This window comes from Brachyistius frenatus, unplaced genomic scaffold (genome assembly GCF_029030835.1).
Source record: "Brachyistius frenatus isolate BFR_SWC_R1_liver_20210118 unplaced genomic scaffold, ASM2903083v1 Contig_16, whole genome shotgun sequence".
In the NCBI taxonomy this organism is placed as follows: domain Eukaryota; kingdom Metazoa; phylum Chordata; class Actinopteri; family Embiotocidae; genus Brachyistius; species Brachyistius frenatus.
Genome location: NW_027210615.1, coordinates 1,184,562 through 1,200,744, shown reverse-complemented (window position 1 = coordinate 1,200,744; position 16,183 = coordinate 1,184,562). Strand labels below are relative to the sequence as shown.

General features: G+C 44.0%; 1 protein-coding gene across 2 annotated transcripts; it reads left to right on the top strand.

The window, feature by feature from the left end:
* The first annotated feature begins 219 nt into the window (after positions 1 to 219).
* impdh2 (IMP (inosine 5'-monophosphate) dehydrogenase 2) lies at positions 220 to 13,012 on the top strand. 2 transcript variants are annotated; one of them, XM_069693876.1, is made up of 15 exons: positions 220 to 556; positions 2,588 to 2,636; positions 4,044 to 4,145; positions 4,254 to 4,328; positions 4,709 to 4,915; positions 5,250 to 5,337; positions 6,225 to 6,424; positions 6,838 to 6,928; positions 7,275 to 7,370; positions 8,269 to 8,340; positions 10,300 to 10,443; positions 10,658 to 10,802; positions 11,444 to 11,587; positions 12,122 to 12,205; positions 12,544 to 13,012. In XM_069693876.1, the coding sequence occupies exons 1-15, from the start codon at positions 459 to 461 to the stop codon at positions 12,563 to 12,565; spliced, it is 1,617 nt and encodes a 538-aa protein (XP_069549977.1). In that variant the 5' UTR covers positions 220 to 458; the 3' UTR covers positions 12,566 to 13,012. The 2 variants fall into 2 exon arrangements, with proteins under 2 accessions (XP_069549977.1, XP_069549976.1); XM_069693875.1 differs by lacking the exon at positions 8,269 to 8,340 and having other exon boundaries at positions 370 to 556.
* Positions 13,013 to 16,183: the final 3,171 nt, after the last annotated feature.

Here is a 16,183-nt window from a genome sequence, read left to right as displayed (position 1 = left end):
TATAATAAAAACGAGTCCCTCTGCAACAATATAGAAGGAGGGGGTCGGGTCGGCCGGATGTGACGTCGGCGTCGGAAACGCTGTCAGACAGCGGCGATGCACGTGTCTGAGGGACCTTTAGACAGAGCATGAGCTGTCGGCTCCGACTGGCTTTGAGGCCTTACAAAGAACGAATGAACCTCCTCACCGACATTTTCTGCTCGGTTTGTAAACGTTAAGACAACCGGAGGCACCTCGGAGGCGCGCGGAGCAGGACGACGGACGGGGACCTGTCCGAGTCGATCAACTCGCTGCGCGAGGGAAGAAAGTTCTCGGTCGCTGCGCACTGGCCAGCGCGCGCGTGCGTGCGTGTGTGTGTGTGTGTTTTTTGTTGTTTTTTTCTTCCTGTATTCGTTCATCAGTTCGTTCAGGTGAACGGTTACCAGCTGAAGACAAACACAGGACTGGTCGAGGACACCATGGCGGACTACCTGATCAGCGGCCAGACCGGTTACGTCCCCGACGACGGGCTGACGGGACAGCAGTTGTTCACCGCGGGAGACGGGCTCACATACAAGTAAAAACCACACTCCTCCGGCCCGGGCCGACGGGACGGAGAGTCCAGACGTTGACGCTTCCTTCAACGTCTGGACTCGGTGATGGACTCGGGAAGTGAGACCAGGGTCCCACTGAGCCAACGTACACCACCCGCATTAAATGACTGATTAATGCCTACTTTCTTGAATTTAAAACCAAACTGGTGACTTACCTACACATTTAATTACCCGTTAATCGACCCCCCCCCTCTCCCCCCAAAATAAAAAAAAAATCCAGAAACATTGGATTGATTTATTTCTCTCAATGCAACAGTGATATGTTGAAGCCTTTTCATTCGGGCTGTCTTGACTCACTGACTGTGATCAAAGTTACAGGATTGGCCTGCCAATGCCACAAATGTGCTTCTTTTTTTTTTCCCAAATTAAAAGCTCGTTTTAAGTTAACGTCGTCACGCGCAAGCTTTAACTCAACTCTTAAACTCGGTATCTCTGAAAGGGTAATCACAAAAAACAACAACCTCTGTGCTTAAAACACAAACATTAAATTTAAGGAAACAATATGAACCACCGTTTTACTCATTGTTTGAACCACACGTCAACATCACTGTTGTCACTTAGAGACCATCTTGTTTGGCTCTGAGCCATCAGGGAAGTCACATGAATGGTTGAACTTTACCAGCAGACTGTGATCGGGTTCATCTTTTTAGACACGCATTGCCAGTTGGAAAATATTTGTGTTTCTCGTCTTAGAAAGTAAAAAAAAAAAAAACCAAAAAAACCACTTGTTGGATCAGAGTTGGAGCCTCGTGGAGGTTCAGTGTGCACACCCTAAATTTAGGTGCTGCCTTATGCAGCCCTGTGTTGTTACTCTGGACTGTTTGGACACCAGCTATGTTTAGAGCAGCTGCTTGGTACTTCTCCGTAAGTACAAACAGTTCATTCAGGCTTACAATTGCAGCCAAAATGCTTTTTAAATAACAGTAGTATAAAATGGGTCTTTTTTTTTTTTTTTTTTTTTGCATTTCTGTTGCTGTTACCGGCACATTTGTAATAATTTACTCTTTAAATCGTAATTGATTGACAGAAAATTCACAGCAGTTTTTGTAAAAGCTCAATTTGTCATTAATCAAGCAAACGATGCACTCATTTCATTTGCTGGCCACAGCTTCTCAAATCTGAAAAAAAGAAAATCGTAGTTGTGTTTCTGTATGTTTTTTTTTTTTTTTTTTTTTTTTTTTAAATGAAATATCTTTGGGTTAAACAAGAAATTGTAAGATTTCACTTTGGCTTCCAGGACACTGTGATGGACATCTTATTAACCAATCAATTAAATGATAAACGAATAAATTAAAAAAAAAAAAGTATTCAAAATAAATAAGAAAACACAGAAGCAGTTAACACTGAGTTTTGAGGAAGGAAGTACAATGATATAAAAAGCGACTATGCACCGATGATCCAGTGAATCCTCTACTTCATAGATGTGTTTGAATGCTGCTGAGGCGTATTCAAATGTTGTCACGCTGGTTAAACGGCTGACAGCCACATGCTGGAACGCCATCTTACTCCGCTGACTGTTTCTGGTACACGAGACCTCTCTGCCACTCGTACTTACACTGCCTGGATGCTTTGAACTCTTCGGTAACATGACCCCCCACCCCCACCCCCACTCCCCCATCTGAAAAGTCCCGCGTAAGAAATTCATGTAATGTTCGGCTTGGAATTTAGTTTTCCTTCAATGTCATGGTTTTCTATTTCTGAACAATAGCTGGTAAATATTTTACTCAAACGCTCTTGGCTTTCTCCAACTGCACCAAATCTGTTCACGTCTTTTGTCAGATTGACATGAATTCGTTAAAGTTTTAGGTCTCTTAACTGTACTGTTAAACTTGGTTAGTTGAAGCAGATGGTAACAATTTGGTGTTCACCTTAATTTTGTAGTTCTCAGTGTTTTGTTCGTTGAGGCGGATTCAAAGGTGTCAGGATGGACCGGTGTTGAAGGACCTCTGTTTATTTGACATCTTCTAAATGTTTTCCTTTCTCTGTCTCCGCAGTGATTTTCTGATTCTGCCGGGCTACATCGACTTCACAGCCGACCAAGTGGTGAGTGGAGATGAAGGACAAATATTCACCGACCCGCTAAATCAGATTAAATGTGATGTTGTGGTGCTGTGCTAATCTGAGTTTGGGATGATGTTGAGGGGATGGAGGAGGAGTGGGGGGGGGGGGGTATCAGACATGTGCTGCCCATCACAAATATAACCTGGATTAGGCTTCTCGGTGCTTTCAGAGAGCCGAGCAGTAAAATGCACTCTCTCCACATCTGAGGAGGCTTTTGTGACTCAGTAACAAAACACTGTCACAGAAATCCCAAAGTCACCAAACTGAGAAGATGTTATCCATTATGCAGTTTGGATACATTAAAGGTTTGCTGACATTAGCCACCACAAACTACTGGGCTTCCCAAACTGTGTGAGGCTGTAGCACTGAAACTGCTCAGTGTGTTTTTCTAAGTGCGACTATGTGACACAGTCCATCAAACTATACAAGAAATGCTGCATCAGCAAAAAAACAAACAACACACCGCACCTCGCTTCACAAGTTAAAGCCCCGGTATGTGATTTTAAAGTGTCTGTGACTCTGGACACTTTCACTGGGAGACATTGTGGCAGACATCACTGCACACAGTCATCATTTACAACCCTCACCGTTTCTAATTTCAGGGCAATATTCACTACAAATTAAAACATCATAATTATATTGAAGATATTATAACCAAACATGTTGGCTTTAAACACTTAATAATGATTAACAAAGCTGCTGGTTTGGCACCTTTTTAATGATTTTTTTATGTCCTTCTTGTTTAATCATCAACACCCATTAACCACAAAAAGACAGACTATCTGTCATTTATAAAGTTTATAAAAGAGACATTATTTTCTATTGACATACGGCAAGGCAAGTGTGTTTATAAAACACCATTCAAAGTGCTTTACTTGAACTTTTTCTAATGAAGTTTAATATTGACTATTTGCCTTTTTCACAACCAACATTCAACCCCTAATCCACGGTACACACTAACCCTACGTAGGTTTTGAGTGCGTATTGTTGAACCCAACCGACGTATCGGTTTGGCCCGTTTTATCACCCGATAAATTGCAGACGAGTAAAACGGCTCATTTAACTCGGACAACGAAATATGACAAATTCATAGGAAAAACACGACGTTAAAGTTTGATTGCCTTTGCACAGCTCGTCTTGCTCCATTTCCACATCAAAGCGTGTTGACTGCTCGCATATTAACAAAGATTAGCTGGTACTAATGTCCACGATTGGTTTGCAGTACGGAATTATTACACGGCTTGTCACAGTAGGAGAATCAGGAAGCCGTGACACAATGTGAGGATCCTGAAATTGAAGCAGCTAAATATTTTAATTTTGTGCTTTTCCCGCTGTGACGTGAAGCTATAAAAGGCTGAGCGAAAGTGTTGTGATGTGTCTCTTGTCCAGGACCTGACGTCGGCGCTCACCAAACAAATTACCATGAAGACCCCCTTCGTCTCGTCTCCCATGGACACGGTCTCGGAGGGCAACATGGCCATCGCCATGGCAGTCAGTACGACACACGGTGTCCTTGGATTGTTAGACTGCGTGTTGTTCTGCCGCCACGTTTGGACGCTGTGACGCTCACTCACACGCTGATGTATTCTCTCCTCCCAGCTAACAGGTGGCATCGGCTTCATCCATCACAACTGCACCCCCGAGTTCCAGGCGAATGAAGTTCGCAAAGTCAAGGTAGTCATGAAGACTGTTTGGTTCGCTGTTCCTCTTTCCTGTCCTCTTTTCGTTTTCTTTTTTTTTTTTTTAAATTTGATTATTTTTTTATTTCCCCTTTCTTCTTTCAGCCTCCCGTCTTTCAGTGTCATGACTCTTTCTCTGTTCGGTTTCTCTTTTTTTGTGTATGTAAATTTTGTGTCTTCATCTTCCTTGTCTCACGTGATCTTTTGTGTGTGTTTTACGTCCTCGTTTGTCTCGGCATCTTCCCCCCCTCCCCCAGCTGTAGCGTGTAGGCAGTGATTTCTTTTTATTCCCTTCACTGCTCCTTCGTCTGCCGCCCTTGACACCTCCACATCCCTGTTTTTCCTCCCCCCTCCTCCCGTCCGTCCGTCCTCCAGCGCTACGAGCAGGGCTTCATCACAGACCCCGTGGTGATGAGCCCCAGCGAGCGAGTGCGTGACGTCTTTCAGGCCAAGGCTCGCCACGGCTTCTGCGGCATTCCCATCACAGACAACGGCAAAATGGGCGGCAAGCTGGTGGGCATCATCTCCTCCAGAGACATTGATTTTCTGAAGGAAGAGGACCACGACCTGCCACTGAGCGAGGTGGGTGGAGGAGTGTAGATGTCCTACTACGATGATGCTGCATAGCAAAAGACTTTGACTTGATGAAGTGAGATTGTACAATATGTGTTGATATTTTAAGGGGAAACTGCACATTTTAAGACTTCAGAATTTTGCATTATTTACTACAAAACTTTTAACTAACTACAAAATACAACATGCATTTAAGTTGAAATAAGAAAAAATGATCCCAAGTGTAATCAGACACACATCCAGAGGCTGAATTTATCTACAATATTTCTCTTCAAATAGAAAAAGTATCTTTAGAAATACCAGCGGTAACCACATTTCTTGGAAACGGACTCTGTTTTGACAGGTGATGACCAAACGAGAGGATCTAGTTGTCGCCCCTGCTGGAGTGACACTGAAAGAAGCCAATGAGATCCTCCAGAGGAGTAAGAAAGGTGAGAAGGAATTATTTTTTTGTAATTGTTTCACTTGATTTTTAATAAACACAAGTTTGACATAATTGATGGCCCACCGGCTATAAAAGTTCAGGCTGGAGAAGTTGATTGGCCCGTCATCATTTTCAAGATACACGGCAAGCTGAAATTCATACATGTGGAAGGACAATGCATTATTATTTGACGCGCTCTCATCGCTAAAGAAACATACGAGAATCGTACGATGCTGCAGAAGGAAGGAGGGACTGTCCAGATCATTAAAATCACCTTATTTCACTCTTTCCAAACCAACTTATTTTTGGCCACACACGTGTCTTTAGTTTCACTGCAGTGGACTAAAAGTCTTTCTGTGCACAGCCGTCGAGCTAGCGAGGTCATGCATGAGGCGTTTAGGAGACATCTTTAAATTGTAGCAACAGAATGTAACCGGCGTTACAATCTCCACCTCTAAATGCATGCGTGTCTGCAAGAATATTAACCGCATGCTGCATCACAAGTTTCCCGTTGGACACATTGAGATGTCTCGGCACCGTCTTATGTTCTTGACACCAGACTTTATTATTAAAGTCATCCATACTCACTGATATGTGATTATCATAAATTCTGTTCTTACAAACACATCTGAAAGGAACGTCGCTGTTGATTTTATTTTGTAGGGTTAGGTTAGGTTAGGTTATTTCCCCGAGGGGAAATTTTTTTTGTATAATAAATCACCAAAATTATGGGAGGACATTTTTGTTTGGCGGGCCAGTAAACCTGTCTAAAGGGGTCAGTAACACTCTGATCTGCTTTGGGTCTGTGGGGGAAAATGTTGCCATGAAACAAGTAAACCTTCACACAGGTTCGTCTGCATGAGCAGGTTTTCATGTCTCTGGTTGCTCCTGCAGGTAAACTGCCCATAGTGAATGAAGAGGGCTCCCTGGTGTCCATCATCGCCCGCACAGACTTGAAGAAGAACAGAGACTTCCCTCTGGCCGCCAAAGACTCTCGAAAACAGCTGCTGTGCGGCGCCGCCATCGGCACCCACAACGACGACAAGTACCGCCTGGACCTGCTGGTGCAGAGTGGAGTGGATGTGGTCGTACTGGTGAGCAGGTCTTCGGCTGTAGTCTTTAGAGATATGCACTTTGTTTGCAACAAATACCGTGGGGAGGGAAGTCTTGGTAATATCATGGGCTGGGTTTAAACTGGCCTGAACTATTGTACCGGGATCAGTTTTAAGTTTTGTGATGCAGATTGGGAAGGTGTGCGTTAGTCCCAAAACAAAAACAGGTTGTAGTGGGTTTAGCTTTATTAACTGTGTAATTAGTAGTGGGCCTGCTGACGGAGAGCAAACAGGAGGTGAGCTGTCTCATGGATGCACAGTCACTTGGTTACCTGCTGAATCCTTTGCTTTGATCTGGAGACATAACAACGTGGGACATTGGCTTTTTAGAGTCTGCATGTCAGTGAACGGCATAATGTTTTCTACATAACTGTGCGTTGCTTCTCTGCTTCCAGGACTCGTCTCAAGGCAACTCAATCTTCCAGATCAACATGATCAAATATATCAAAGACAAGTACCCTAACCTTCAGGTCATCGGAGGCAACGGTAATTACATTTATCTTTAGCTGCACACCATCATGTCAGAAATAGTCAGAAATGGTATTTACATTCATCCCTGCTTTTTATATGGAGATCTAAAGAATCGATGCTGTTTGTACATTTGCACCAGTTAACGATTAATTAAAATCACATCATTCCTGAAAAGAGGAAGCCCTCTTTGTATCATTATCATCATCATCAGTTGTGAATGCAAAGATCATCTCTGTTCAAAAGACTGGCTGAGCCCAATTGATGCCTTTGACTCATTTGTTAGTGGCTGGTTGATCACCAGAGGACACATTGGTCATCATCCAGCTCTGAAAGCCTCTCTGTCTCCCCCTTTCTGCTGCAGTGGTGACTGCAGCTCAGGCCAAGAACCTGATCGATGCGGGAGCGGACGCCCTGAGAGTGGGGATGGGCAGCGGCTCCATTTGCATCACACAGGAAGGTGAGAGACGGGCGGCCAAACGCAACAAACACCTGCCGCTCCTGCTCCCATCCACAACAAAGCTCTCGGCCAATCTGGACCCCACGATTGGGTTACTGAAGCTGGAACATTTTGGTGGACGTGAATACAGTTTTTTTACGTGGTTAAACTATTTGAACGACTGCGGCCGTAGAAAGCGGGATGCTTGAAGTTTATTTTGCTGGAGTGATCCAAATGCTGCAACCAAACGACCGGTGCGGTGTCCCTCCGTGGAAGACAAGCGATTCTGCATCTACAGGACGCCTCGATGAGACTCCTGACAGAAACATGAGCATTTCTCACATAGTTTGTCATCGTTGTGTTTGTTGCCTTTGGGGACAAAGATTGTTGTATTTCTGACTGTAGCTCCTCCCGTCTGATCGGCTGTCCGTTTGGGGTTCAGTGTGTAGTTCGGTCCAACCTTGTTCAAATTGTTGTCTGATTCTGGCTTGAGACATGAAGTTGTTGTTTAAACGGTGCCATTAGGTGGGTTGGTAGCCAGTAAACAAAAAGAAGCTTTTAATTTCAGGGTTTTTTTACGTGCAAAAATTGGGTTTGAATTTTGCATCCAAACTGTCACAGGGTTGAATTTGTGGGTCTTTGTTTTGTACAGTGAAGGTCTATACATATTGTGTGTCTCTGTGCTTCTTGTCTGTCTCCTAATCTTGACAATGATTCCTCTTAAATCAGCAGTTCTTGTTCATTTTCTTTCGCTTATTGTTTTCTTCATTTTTGTCTGTCATCTTCATGTGGTTGTCGTCCTACCGATCTACCTCCTCCTCCTTTTTCTCCTCCTTTTAAATTTTCTCCTCTACCTCTCACCTACCCCCGGTGTTTGTATGGTGTGTGTTTGTGTGAGTGTGTTTGTGTCCATGTCCAGCTCCCCTCAGTGTACCACCAGCTATAAAGTTCCACAGCCCCAAAACCCCAACTACTGTTACAGGATACTCCAGTAAGTTCCCTGCTGGCTCGTGTTGGGCTCTGATTGGCTCCACTGTCACTATGTCTCACCTCCTCCTTCTCCTCTTCCTCCTCCTCCTTCTCTTCCTCCTCCTCCTCCACTTCACAGCCTGCTGCAATGGCTGGATAACAGCTTTGCATCTGTAGTTGTATTTGGATCTGAGAGCTGGAGTTTTGGGTTTTTTTCTTGTTTCTGCGTCCACATTAACCCGCCAGTCATCCTGAGTGAATGTTGCCTTCCTCCACACACTTGACTGACCTTTCGGTCTCTGGTTTTGATGACGTTGTGATACTATCCATATGTGTCTTCCGGGTACGGATACCCCAGGTCAGCTTGTGGCTGCTGCTTCTCATATTTCTGTCTGGTTTAAACTGCAGCTCTCCTCCATTTCTAACACGTAATCCTGAGTGTGGAAAGTGTAAACGGCAGCGTTGGTCCACGGTGTGACGGTCAGCCACAGGGTGTCTCTGTTTAGCAGACGTGTTCATGACGGTGATCTGGTTGGAACCAGGCAGGCAGGTTTCTCCAGCACTTGATCAATTGTAATAAATAACTGGTCATCTGCACAAAGCCCATGTTAAAATGTGCTGCCACCCTTTTTTGATCTTTGCACTCAGCATGGCTGTAAATGTCTGCGTGGCGTCTGAGCAGCATCGCGGCTGAAATGGCTTCGTTGTTTGCCTTTCTTTTCTTTCTTTTTTTTTCCTCGCGCTTTAATCGTATGTTTTCGGACCCAAGACCAGACAGTAACAATTCAAACATATTGGGCTCCATAGTTTCTGATAACAGACGCCGTACATAATAGAGTTGGACCTGAGCGAGAGTTCTGTCAGTCGAGCCTGGATCTGGCAGTTCGATTAAAGATCGAATCCTCCATTTGCTGTTTTTTTTTCATTTTTTTTTTTTCATTTAGACCATCTCGCATTCAGACCATCTGGAGCTTGTTTCTGTCGGTTCTCTGGGGCGTTGTGTGCAGGTCGTCTGAGGTGAGCATGTCTGCTGCAGCCTGGACCTCTTGTGGCCCGTTAACGCCGACGGGGATCGACCTCGCGAGATGGGTGTCGCGGTCAAACATACCGTGTCCCGACTGTACAACCCTATAACCCCCACCTCTCCCATCACCCCCATCACCCCCACCTCCCCAAGCCTTGAATAATTGAAGGTAGCAGCGACCGCACCTCTGCTAGTAACACTGCTGCTGCACTCGAATGTGGATAAATGATACAAAGAGCCCTTTACAACATTTCCTCTCTGAGATTATGACCATCAAACACACACGATACTACCGGAGGGTTATTAGGATCACTGCTTTGGTAAGTACCAGGAGGCCCTCGATTCACAGGAAGCAACAGGTTTTGTGGTTTGTTTGTTGTTGTTTTTTAAAAAGGATTTGGGATGTTTCAGTCGACACGTTTTTCCCTTTCTCTCACCTGATGGTGTGAAAGATTACTGCCAGAAATCTTACGTGATGTTATTGCGAACAGAGGCAGAGTGTAATATGCGAGTCTTGGGGCAGCGAGGTGTTGTCTGCTGACGTGACAAGTTTAACTTCCTCATTCTCACTTTTCAACCAGCGTAACGGAAAGAGACGCGTCCCCGGCCTGCGTGCTCATTCGCCGTGTTGCTCACATCACTTCCTGGCACGTCAAAGCACGCCCCCCCCCCCAATCAAAGCACCGTTCATCAATATGTACTTTTGTTGATGTCACTTTATTAAAGGATCAGTCAGCTGATAATTCCAAGGTAGAACATTTCAGCACCTATAAACTGGAGACATTTAACAGTAATAGGAAACAGTAACTTGCTTGTAAAGATGGAAGCGCTGAATTGACGGAGCTTCAGTTGAATATCTTCTGTCAGGTGAATGTTGTAAACTAAGACGGTCCGACCAGCGCATTTACTCACGCTATCTTAAACCTTCTTCGTCTCCCTCTTCTTCCTCCCCATCAGTTCTGGCATGTGGCAGACCGCAGGCCACGGCTGTCTACAAAGTTTCGGAGTACGCCAGGCGTTTCGGTGTGCCAGTCATCGCCGACGGCGGCATCCAGACCGTCGGACACATCGCCAAAGCCGTCGCGCTGGGAGCATCCACGGGTGCGGATGATGGCTTAGTTTATATGTTGAGACGACAATGTAGCTTACTTCATTTTAGATTTGACGAAGAAATCCATTTTTAAATGACGCTAAAATACGTCTCCTTGTTTTAGACAGAATTGTGTTCGGTCAGTCAAAAACCAACACAAAACAGCACTCAAACATCCGGGACTCAAGTTCTCTCCTCGCTAACGTTTTCCTTGTGTGTGTGCAGTGATGATGGGCTCTCTGCTGGCTGCCACAAGCGAAGCTCCTGGTGAATATTTCTTCTCTGATGGCATCAGGCTGAAGAAATACCGCGGCATGGGCTCTCTGGACGCCATGGACAAAAACCTGGGCTCCCAGACCCGATACTTCAGGTACACAAACACGATAAAGCAACGCTCTCACTCTTACCACTCCAAGAAATAGGAAAGGGAGCTGTTCCCCTTTTAAAGGAGTATTGTCAGTCTCTTTGTTGTCCGAGGTAATCTTTTGCAAGTTTACCCCGGCAGACACGTCTTCCTCATTTGGTTCTCAGTGGTTTCCAGTATTTAGACGTTACTGCCTGGTTGTGGTGAAGACTGATGAGCCTGCGAGAAAACACTGAAGCTGACACTTTACTCAATTTGATCCATTCATTTCACAAGAGGCAGCGGGTGTTCAGTCCCCCTTATAATGCAGCACAAGTTGATCCACTAGGTGGCAGCACGCAGGCTGAAAGCAACACGACACCCCGCAGGTGCTTCTGGAGCCGTTTTCTTGTGGGAACTCCAGGCAATGTTTTGAGAATCCGATCTGAACACGGTCACACACGGAGCCCTCCAGACATTGGACTCCGTGGACGTTTAACTTTTGCATTAGGAATCGCAGGGTAGAGTCAGTGAGATGATGAACTGGTGATTTCACATACAGCTCCTCTCCCAACCGTCTCGGTGAGTTCAGGGCTGCAGTGCAAGTGTGAAAGCAGCTAAAAGCCACCAAACCGCCTCCACTAATCTCCCCCGCTTTCTCCTCGCAGCGAGAGTGATAAGATCAAAGTGGCTCAGGGTGTCTCCGGAGCTGTGCAGGACAAAGGATCCATCCACAAGTTTGTCCCCTACCTGCTGGCTGGCATTCAGCACTCCTGTCAGGACATCGGAGCCAAAAGTCTCACCCAGCTCAGGTAAAAATGGAAACGTGCACGCAGACCCCCAATTCGTGTCGGAAGTACTTTTAAATCTTGTGAACGATCACGTTCCCATTAGTCAGAGCTGTTTGAAGCCGTTTAGCGAATATGAGCATGTAAATACAGTCGGATGGTGATCAAGGTAAACGTTGCACCTGCGATCAGAGCTGCGGTGTCCCAACACAACAACACGTACTCATTCAGTTTGTATTCTAGAGCTGGTTGAAGTATCGACGTTTCATTGTGTTGTGATATGAGGATAGATTCGAAATGGTGCTCGCTCGCTCGAAGGAAATTTGCTGATGTGATGCCGAAGCCTCTGTTTGTCTTTGTGTTGTGGCCCTCTTCACGTTCACGTTCCCCAAGTAATTGCAAGTAATTGCCAAAATTGTATATTATAATGATGACGAGACACTGTACAAACTGGGTGTGTAACGTGGGTTTGGGACACAGATTTAGTCTTCTCCTCCTCGGTGTGTACGTTGAAGTGGATTTGTTTTTGTCGTAATCGTGTTTGTTTTGTTCCATCAGAGCCATGATGTACTCGGGAGATCTGAAATTTGAAAAGAGAACAACATCAGCTCAGATGGAGGGTGGAGTCCACAGCATGCACAGGTACACACACACACACACACACACACACACACACACACACACACACACACACACACACACACACACACACACACACAGGAACACAAACTGGTGTTTCTTCAGCACAGGTCCCCTCATCTCAGTAGATTCAGACTTTCTTTTGTTTGGTTTCATATTTCATTGCCTTAATGATTCTTAGTTTCATGTCTCGCCACAACCACTCAGGCCTTCAGTTAAACTTCCTCTTTAGTGCCTCCACTCTGGCAACCGATGCCTCATTCTCAACAGGAAATCTCAGCGAGCATCGCGGATGGTCGTGTGATCTTTTCCTCTCTGAATGACTGTTCTTTCTCCCACAGTTATGAGAAACGGCTCTTTTGAGAAGCAGCCCGTCTTCAGATGGAGAATCCTTCCAACAGCCATATTATGCAAACGCACACTACTCGCCCGACCCGGTTCCAGTCATACGCAGCACACGCACAACCTGACTTCTCATTCAGATCAACTCAGTCCGTTTCCAAGGATTCATCAGTCTTCCTGCCAGTGTCATCTATGCATCATCTGTGTTTGTCTGTGTGAGACTGTGTGTGTGTGAGACTGTGTGTGTGTGTGTGTGTGTGTGTGTGTGTGTGTGTGTGTGTGTGTGTGGAGGGAGGGAGGGAGGGAGGGAGGGAATTAAGCATTTATCAATCAGTGCACGTTTGATTGAGTCAAATGACAAATCCAATGCCTTTCATGTTGTTGAAATCAAATGTCTCCTGTGTCCTGCTGTGTCCATTTTAAGGAATAAAAGTCGTCCAACAATAAAGCTCATGTGTTTTTCCACAAGTTGCTGTCGTCTGTTTTTTTTTTTGTATCGATTGCGCAACTTAAAAACGGACGTTTTATTGCATCCTCGAAACGTCGGGTCGGTCCTGTGGACGCTCGTCTCCAGGATACACGTGGTGACGGTCCTGTCACTAACTGATGTTCACAGGGACGAGCGCTTTCAGTTTTGGTTCCGCTTTAAACCCCATGAATAGACCTTCAGAAGTTAGGAAAGATTTTCACTTGTCCTTGAAGGGAAAGCAGAATTCAGTCATTAATACACCAGTAATGATGACTGAATTCTAGTTATGGGTTTCTGATTTTATGACTTACAGCAACACTTAAAGCAGCTGAACCATCATAATAGTACACCTGTTCATTACCTGCTGTGACAAGTCAAAATGTCTGCCGTGAAAAAGGCACTTTTTGTTCTTGGCCTGTCTGGTTTTAAGACTATTTTAAACTAATATTACGGCCCGTGTGCACACACCTTAGCGTGAACCCTCCCAACCCAGGGAGCTTTTAAAAAGCACCGGTTTATTCTTTACTCATCTCACGGAATCACAGATTTCATGCTTTATGTGTTTTAAATGGTCTTTGTAAAATATTGTAGCGAATGCAAATCACAGAAACACATGTAACTTTATTACTTTAAATCTTTAAACTTCTTACTGGTCTGCTCAATATATGGTAACTTTCCATCTGATCATTTTATTTGCCAGGACCTTATCAATGTTAAGAAGACGTAACTTTATTATGACGTTAGAAACTCGGCTAAATGTTCATCTCTGTCCCTTGACAGAATCCTCACTCCCTGAAATCGGTCTGGCTTTCTCTTCTTGTTTTGATTGTTTTGTGTGTTTGTTTTTTTGTTTTTTGTTGTTTTGCCCACTCACCTCCGAGTCTAGTTCGGTCAGAGGTTTCATGCTGTTAATATGGAGTTGAGCGCGTGTCAGAAATCAGAGTTTCTCTCTGTACTGCTCTGCTGTCGGGACTCTTCGGTGTTCACTGCTCCGAGTTGACTTATGTTGGAATCTCTAGCTGTATAAATAAAACTGAGTTCTCTGAACTCCTCTACATTATAATGCCAAACTATATCAGAGTTGTTATTGAGGGAGATTTTAACATGAATATTTGCTGTCCTAAGAATCTTTTAGAGGAAGGTTTAAAAAAAAAAAAAAAGAAGTCTTTTGATTGAAGTGAAGTTGTCACGGGGCCGACTAACCACAAGAGCCACACTGTTGATCTTGTCCTTTTACGTAGTATTTTAATAAATAACACACTAAGTGAAGATGTTGGTGTCCTTGAATGCATAATGTTCACATTTGTGGTCCATAATAATCTGTCCAATTATAATACAAACTCTTCATGCTCTCACATTGTGTGGCCGAAATTCTCAGATGCTCTCGTCTTCCTCGGTTGACTGACTCCAGTTGTTAAAAATAACACAGCTTCATATCTTTCGGATCTTATCAAAAAAGTTGCGACACAATTTCAGGTTCTGCTCAATGAACCTGATTCACAGAAGCTCCTCCGAGTGTCGTGGAACTCGTACATTCTCTTGATTCCTCTTACTTTTGTAAATTGCTCTCCAACTCTGACTCGTCAGTTTACATAAACTACAGCTTGTCCAAAATATTACAGCCACATTCCTCATCAAAACCAAAACAAGGAGCGCACATCGATCTGTTTTTTTTTTTTTGCTTCTCCTTATTGGCCTCTGATGAATTTCAGGAAGAAATGTAAAATGTTATTAATAAATGTTAACGCTCACTCTGGACGAGCGCCTCGGTACAATTCAGATTTTCGAGCACCGTGTGCGTCCGGAGCTGTTTGTTATTTCAGCGTCGGCTGAGGACGAATCCTTTTCTGTCAGAGCCCCCACTTTCTGAAACAACCTGGCAAGACTGGCAAACTTCCTATCTTGTCCTATAAACCCTTCTTAAAAATATATTTCTCTAAGTGAGCCTTTACAGGGTTTTGGTCTGAATTGTACTTTGATCTTTGAAGTAACTCTTAAAACCACATCTTTATACAAATGCATTCTCTTCAATTCAGTGTTATTCAATATTTTTGTCTTACGCTGTTTTATTTTATTTTACTCTGCCTGCGTTTTACTTTTACACTTCTTTCTTAGTGATATATAACTTCTAAATTGTTTTACAATTACCATTTCTATTTTGTCTTTTAATGAATTAGCACAAATTTTAAGGAAAGTATTTTGAGACAGCTGATGGATAACTGTAATTCACACAGATTTTGTTGAATTGTTTGTAGACATATTTTATATTTTTACCGTTAAACATTCGGCTCACTTATTATGCCTCAATTTAGAGACTTTAGTTTACACCAGCAATTACTAACTTAAGAAAAGATTCGTAAAATAGAGGTCCTTTCAAAGCCACGGTGCGAAAAGTTGACCTACATGCAAGTGATTAACAGTTTCCATGAGGAGGATTTCATCTGTGACAAAGCTGTAAAGTGTAAGTGTGTTTCAAATCCTTGAGAAGCAAAGGTTAACACAAATAAAATTCATACTTGTATTGTAAAGAAAAGGGTGAAGAATAGTATTCATCTTGGTCTAATTTAGAGAATTATAAACTCTCTTTCCAATCCTAATCTGTTAATGACTGAAGCATATTGAAGGACGAGGTGTGGGAGTGATGGCCACGGTTCCTCCATCAGAGGACAAAATGGCCACCTCGCCTTCCTCCTGCAGGTCTCCAGGGAGGATCGGGCGCTCCTCCGAATCCACCGGACTTTCCAGGCTGAAACCCACACGGACTGGATGTGAGTCCTGCAGTCACACTCCGTTGCTCACACCTGTCTCACTTCATCCGTCATGTCACGCTCAGACGTTCCTAATTAACACACAAGAAGAGAGTCGATTTACGGGCCTCAATTATCTCAACGGAAGGATGGCGGTTTTACATGTGAGACAAAACACCTGTCCATAAAGTACAGTTTACTAAAGCCACCTGCCTTTACTGCTGATACTCCTGCTTGCGGTGGAGTTACCACCAGTACCGGCACCACAGGGGGCTTTGATCTGGAATTACACTTCTCAAAAGATGATAAACTGAAAATGACCGATATAGGTAAAAAGTTGTACTTTTTTTTGTTTTTTTTTTTACATGTCCATGTTACAGACGAACATGATCCCAACAACACACACTTGAAACGAAGGTTATA

Coding starts and splice junctions, on each gene's coding strand:
- impdh2 (XM_069693876.1), top strand. CDS start 459: ATGGCGGACTACCTGATCAGCGGCCAGACCGGTTACGTCCCCGACGAC. Junction 4,146..4,253: donor ACATGGCCATCGCCATGGCA/GTCAGTACGACA, acceptor CTCTCCTCCCAG/CTAACAGGTGGCATCGGCTT. Junction 10,444..10,657: donor CGCGCTGGGAGCATCCACGG/GTGCGGATGATG, acceptor GTGTGTGTGCAG/TGATGATGGGCTCTCTGCTG.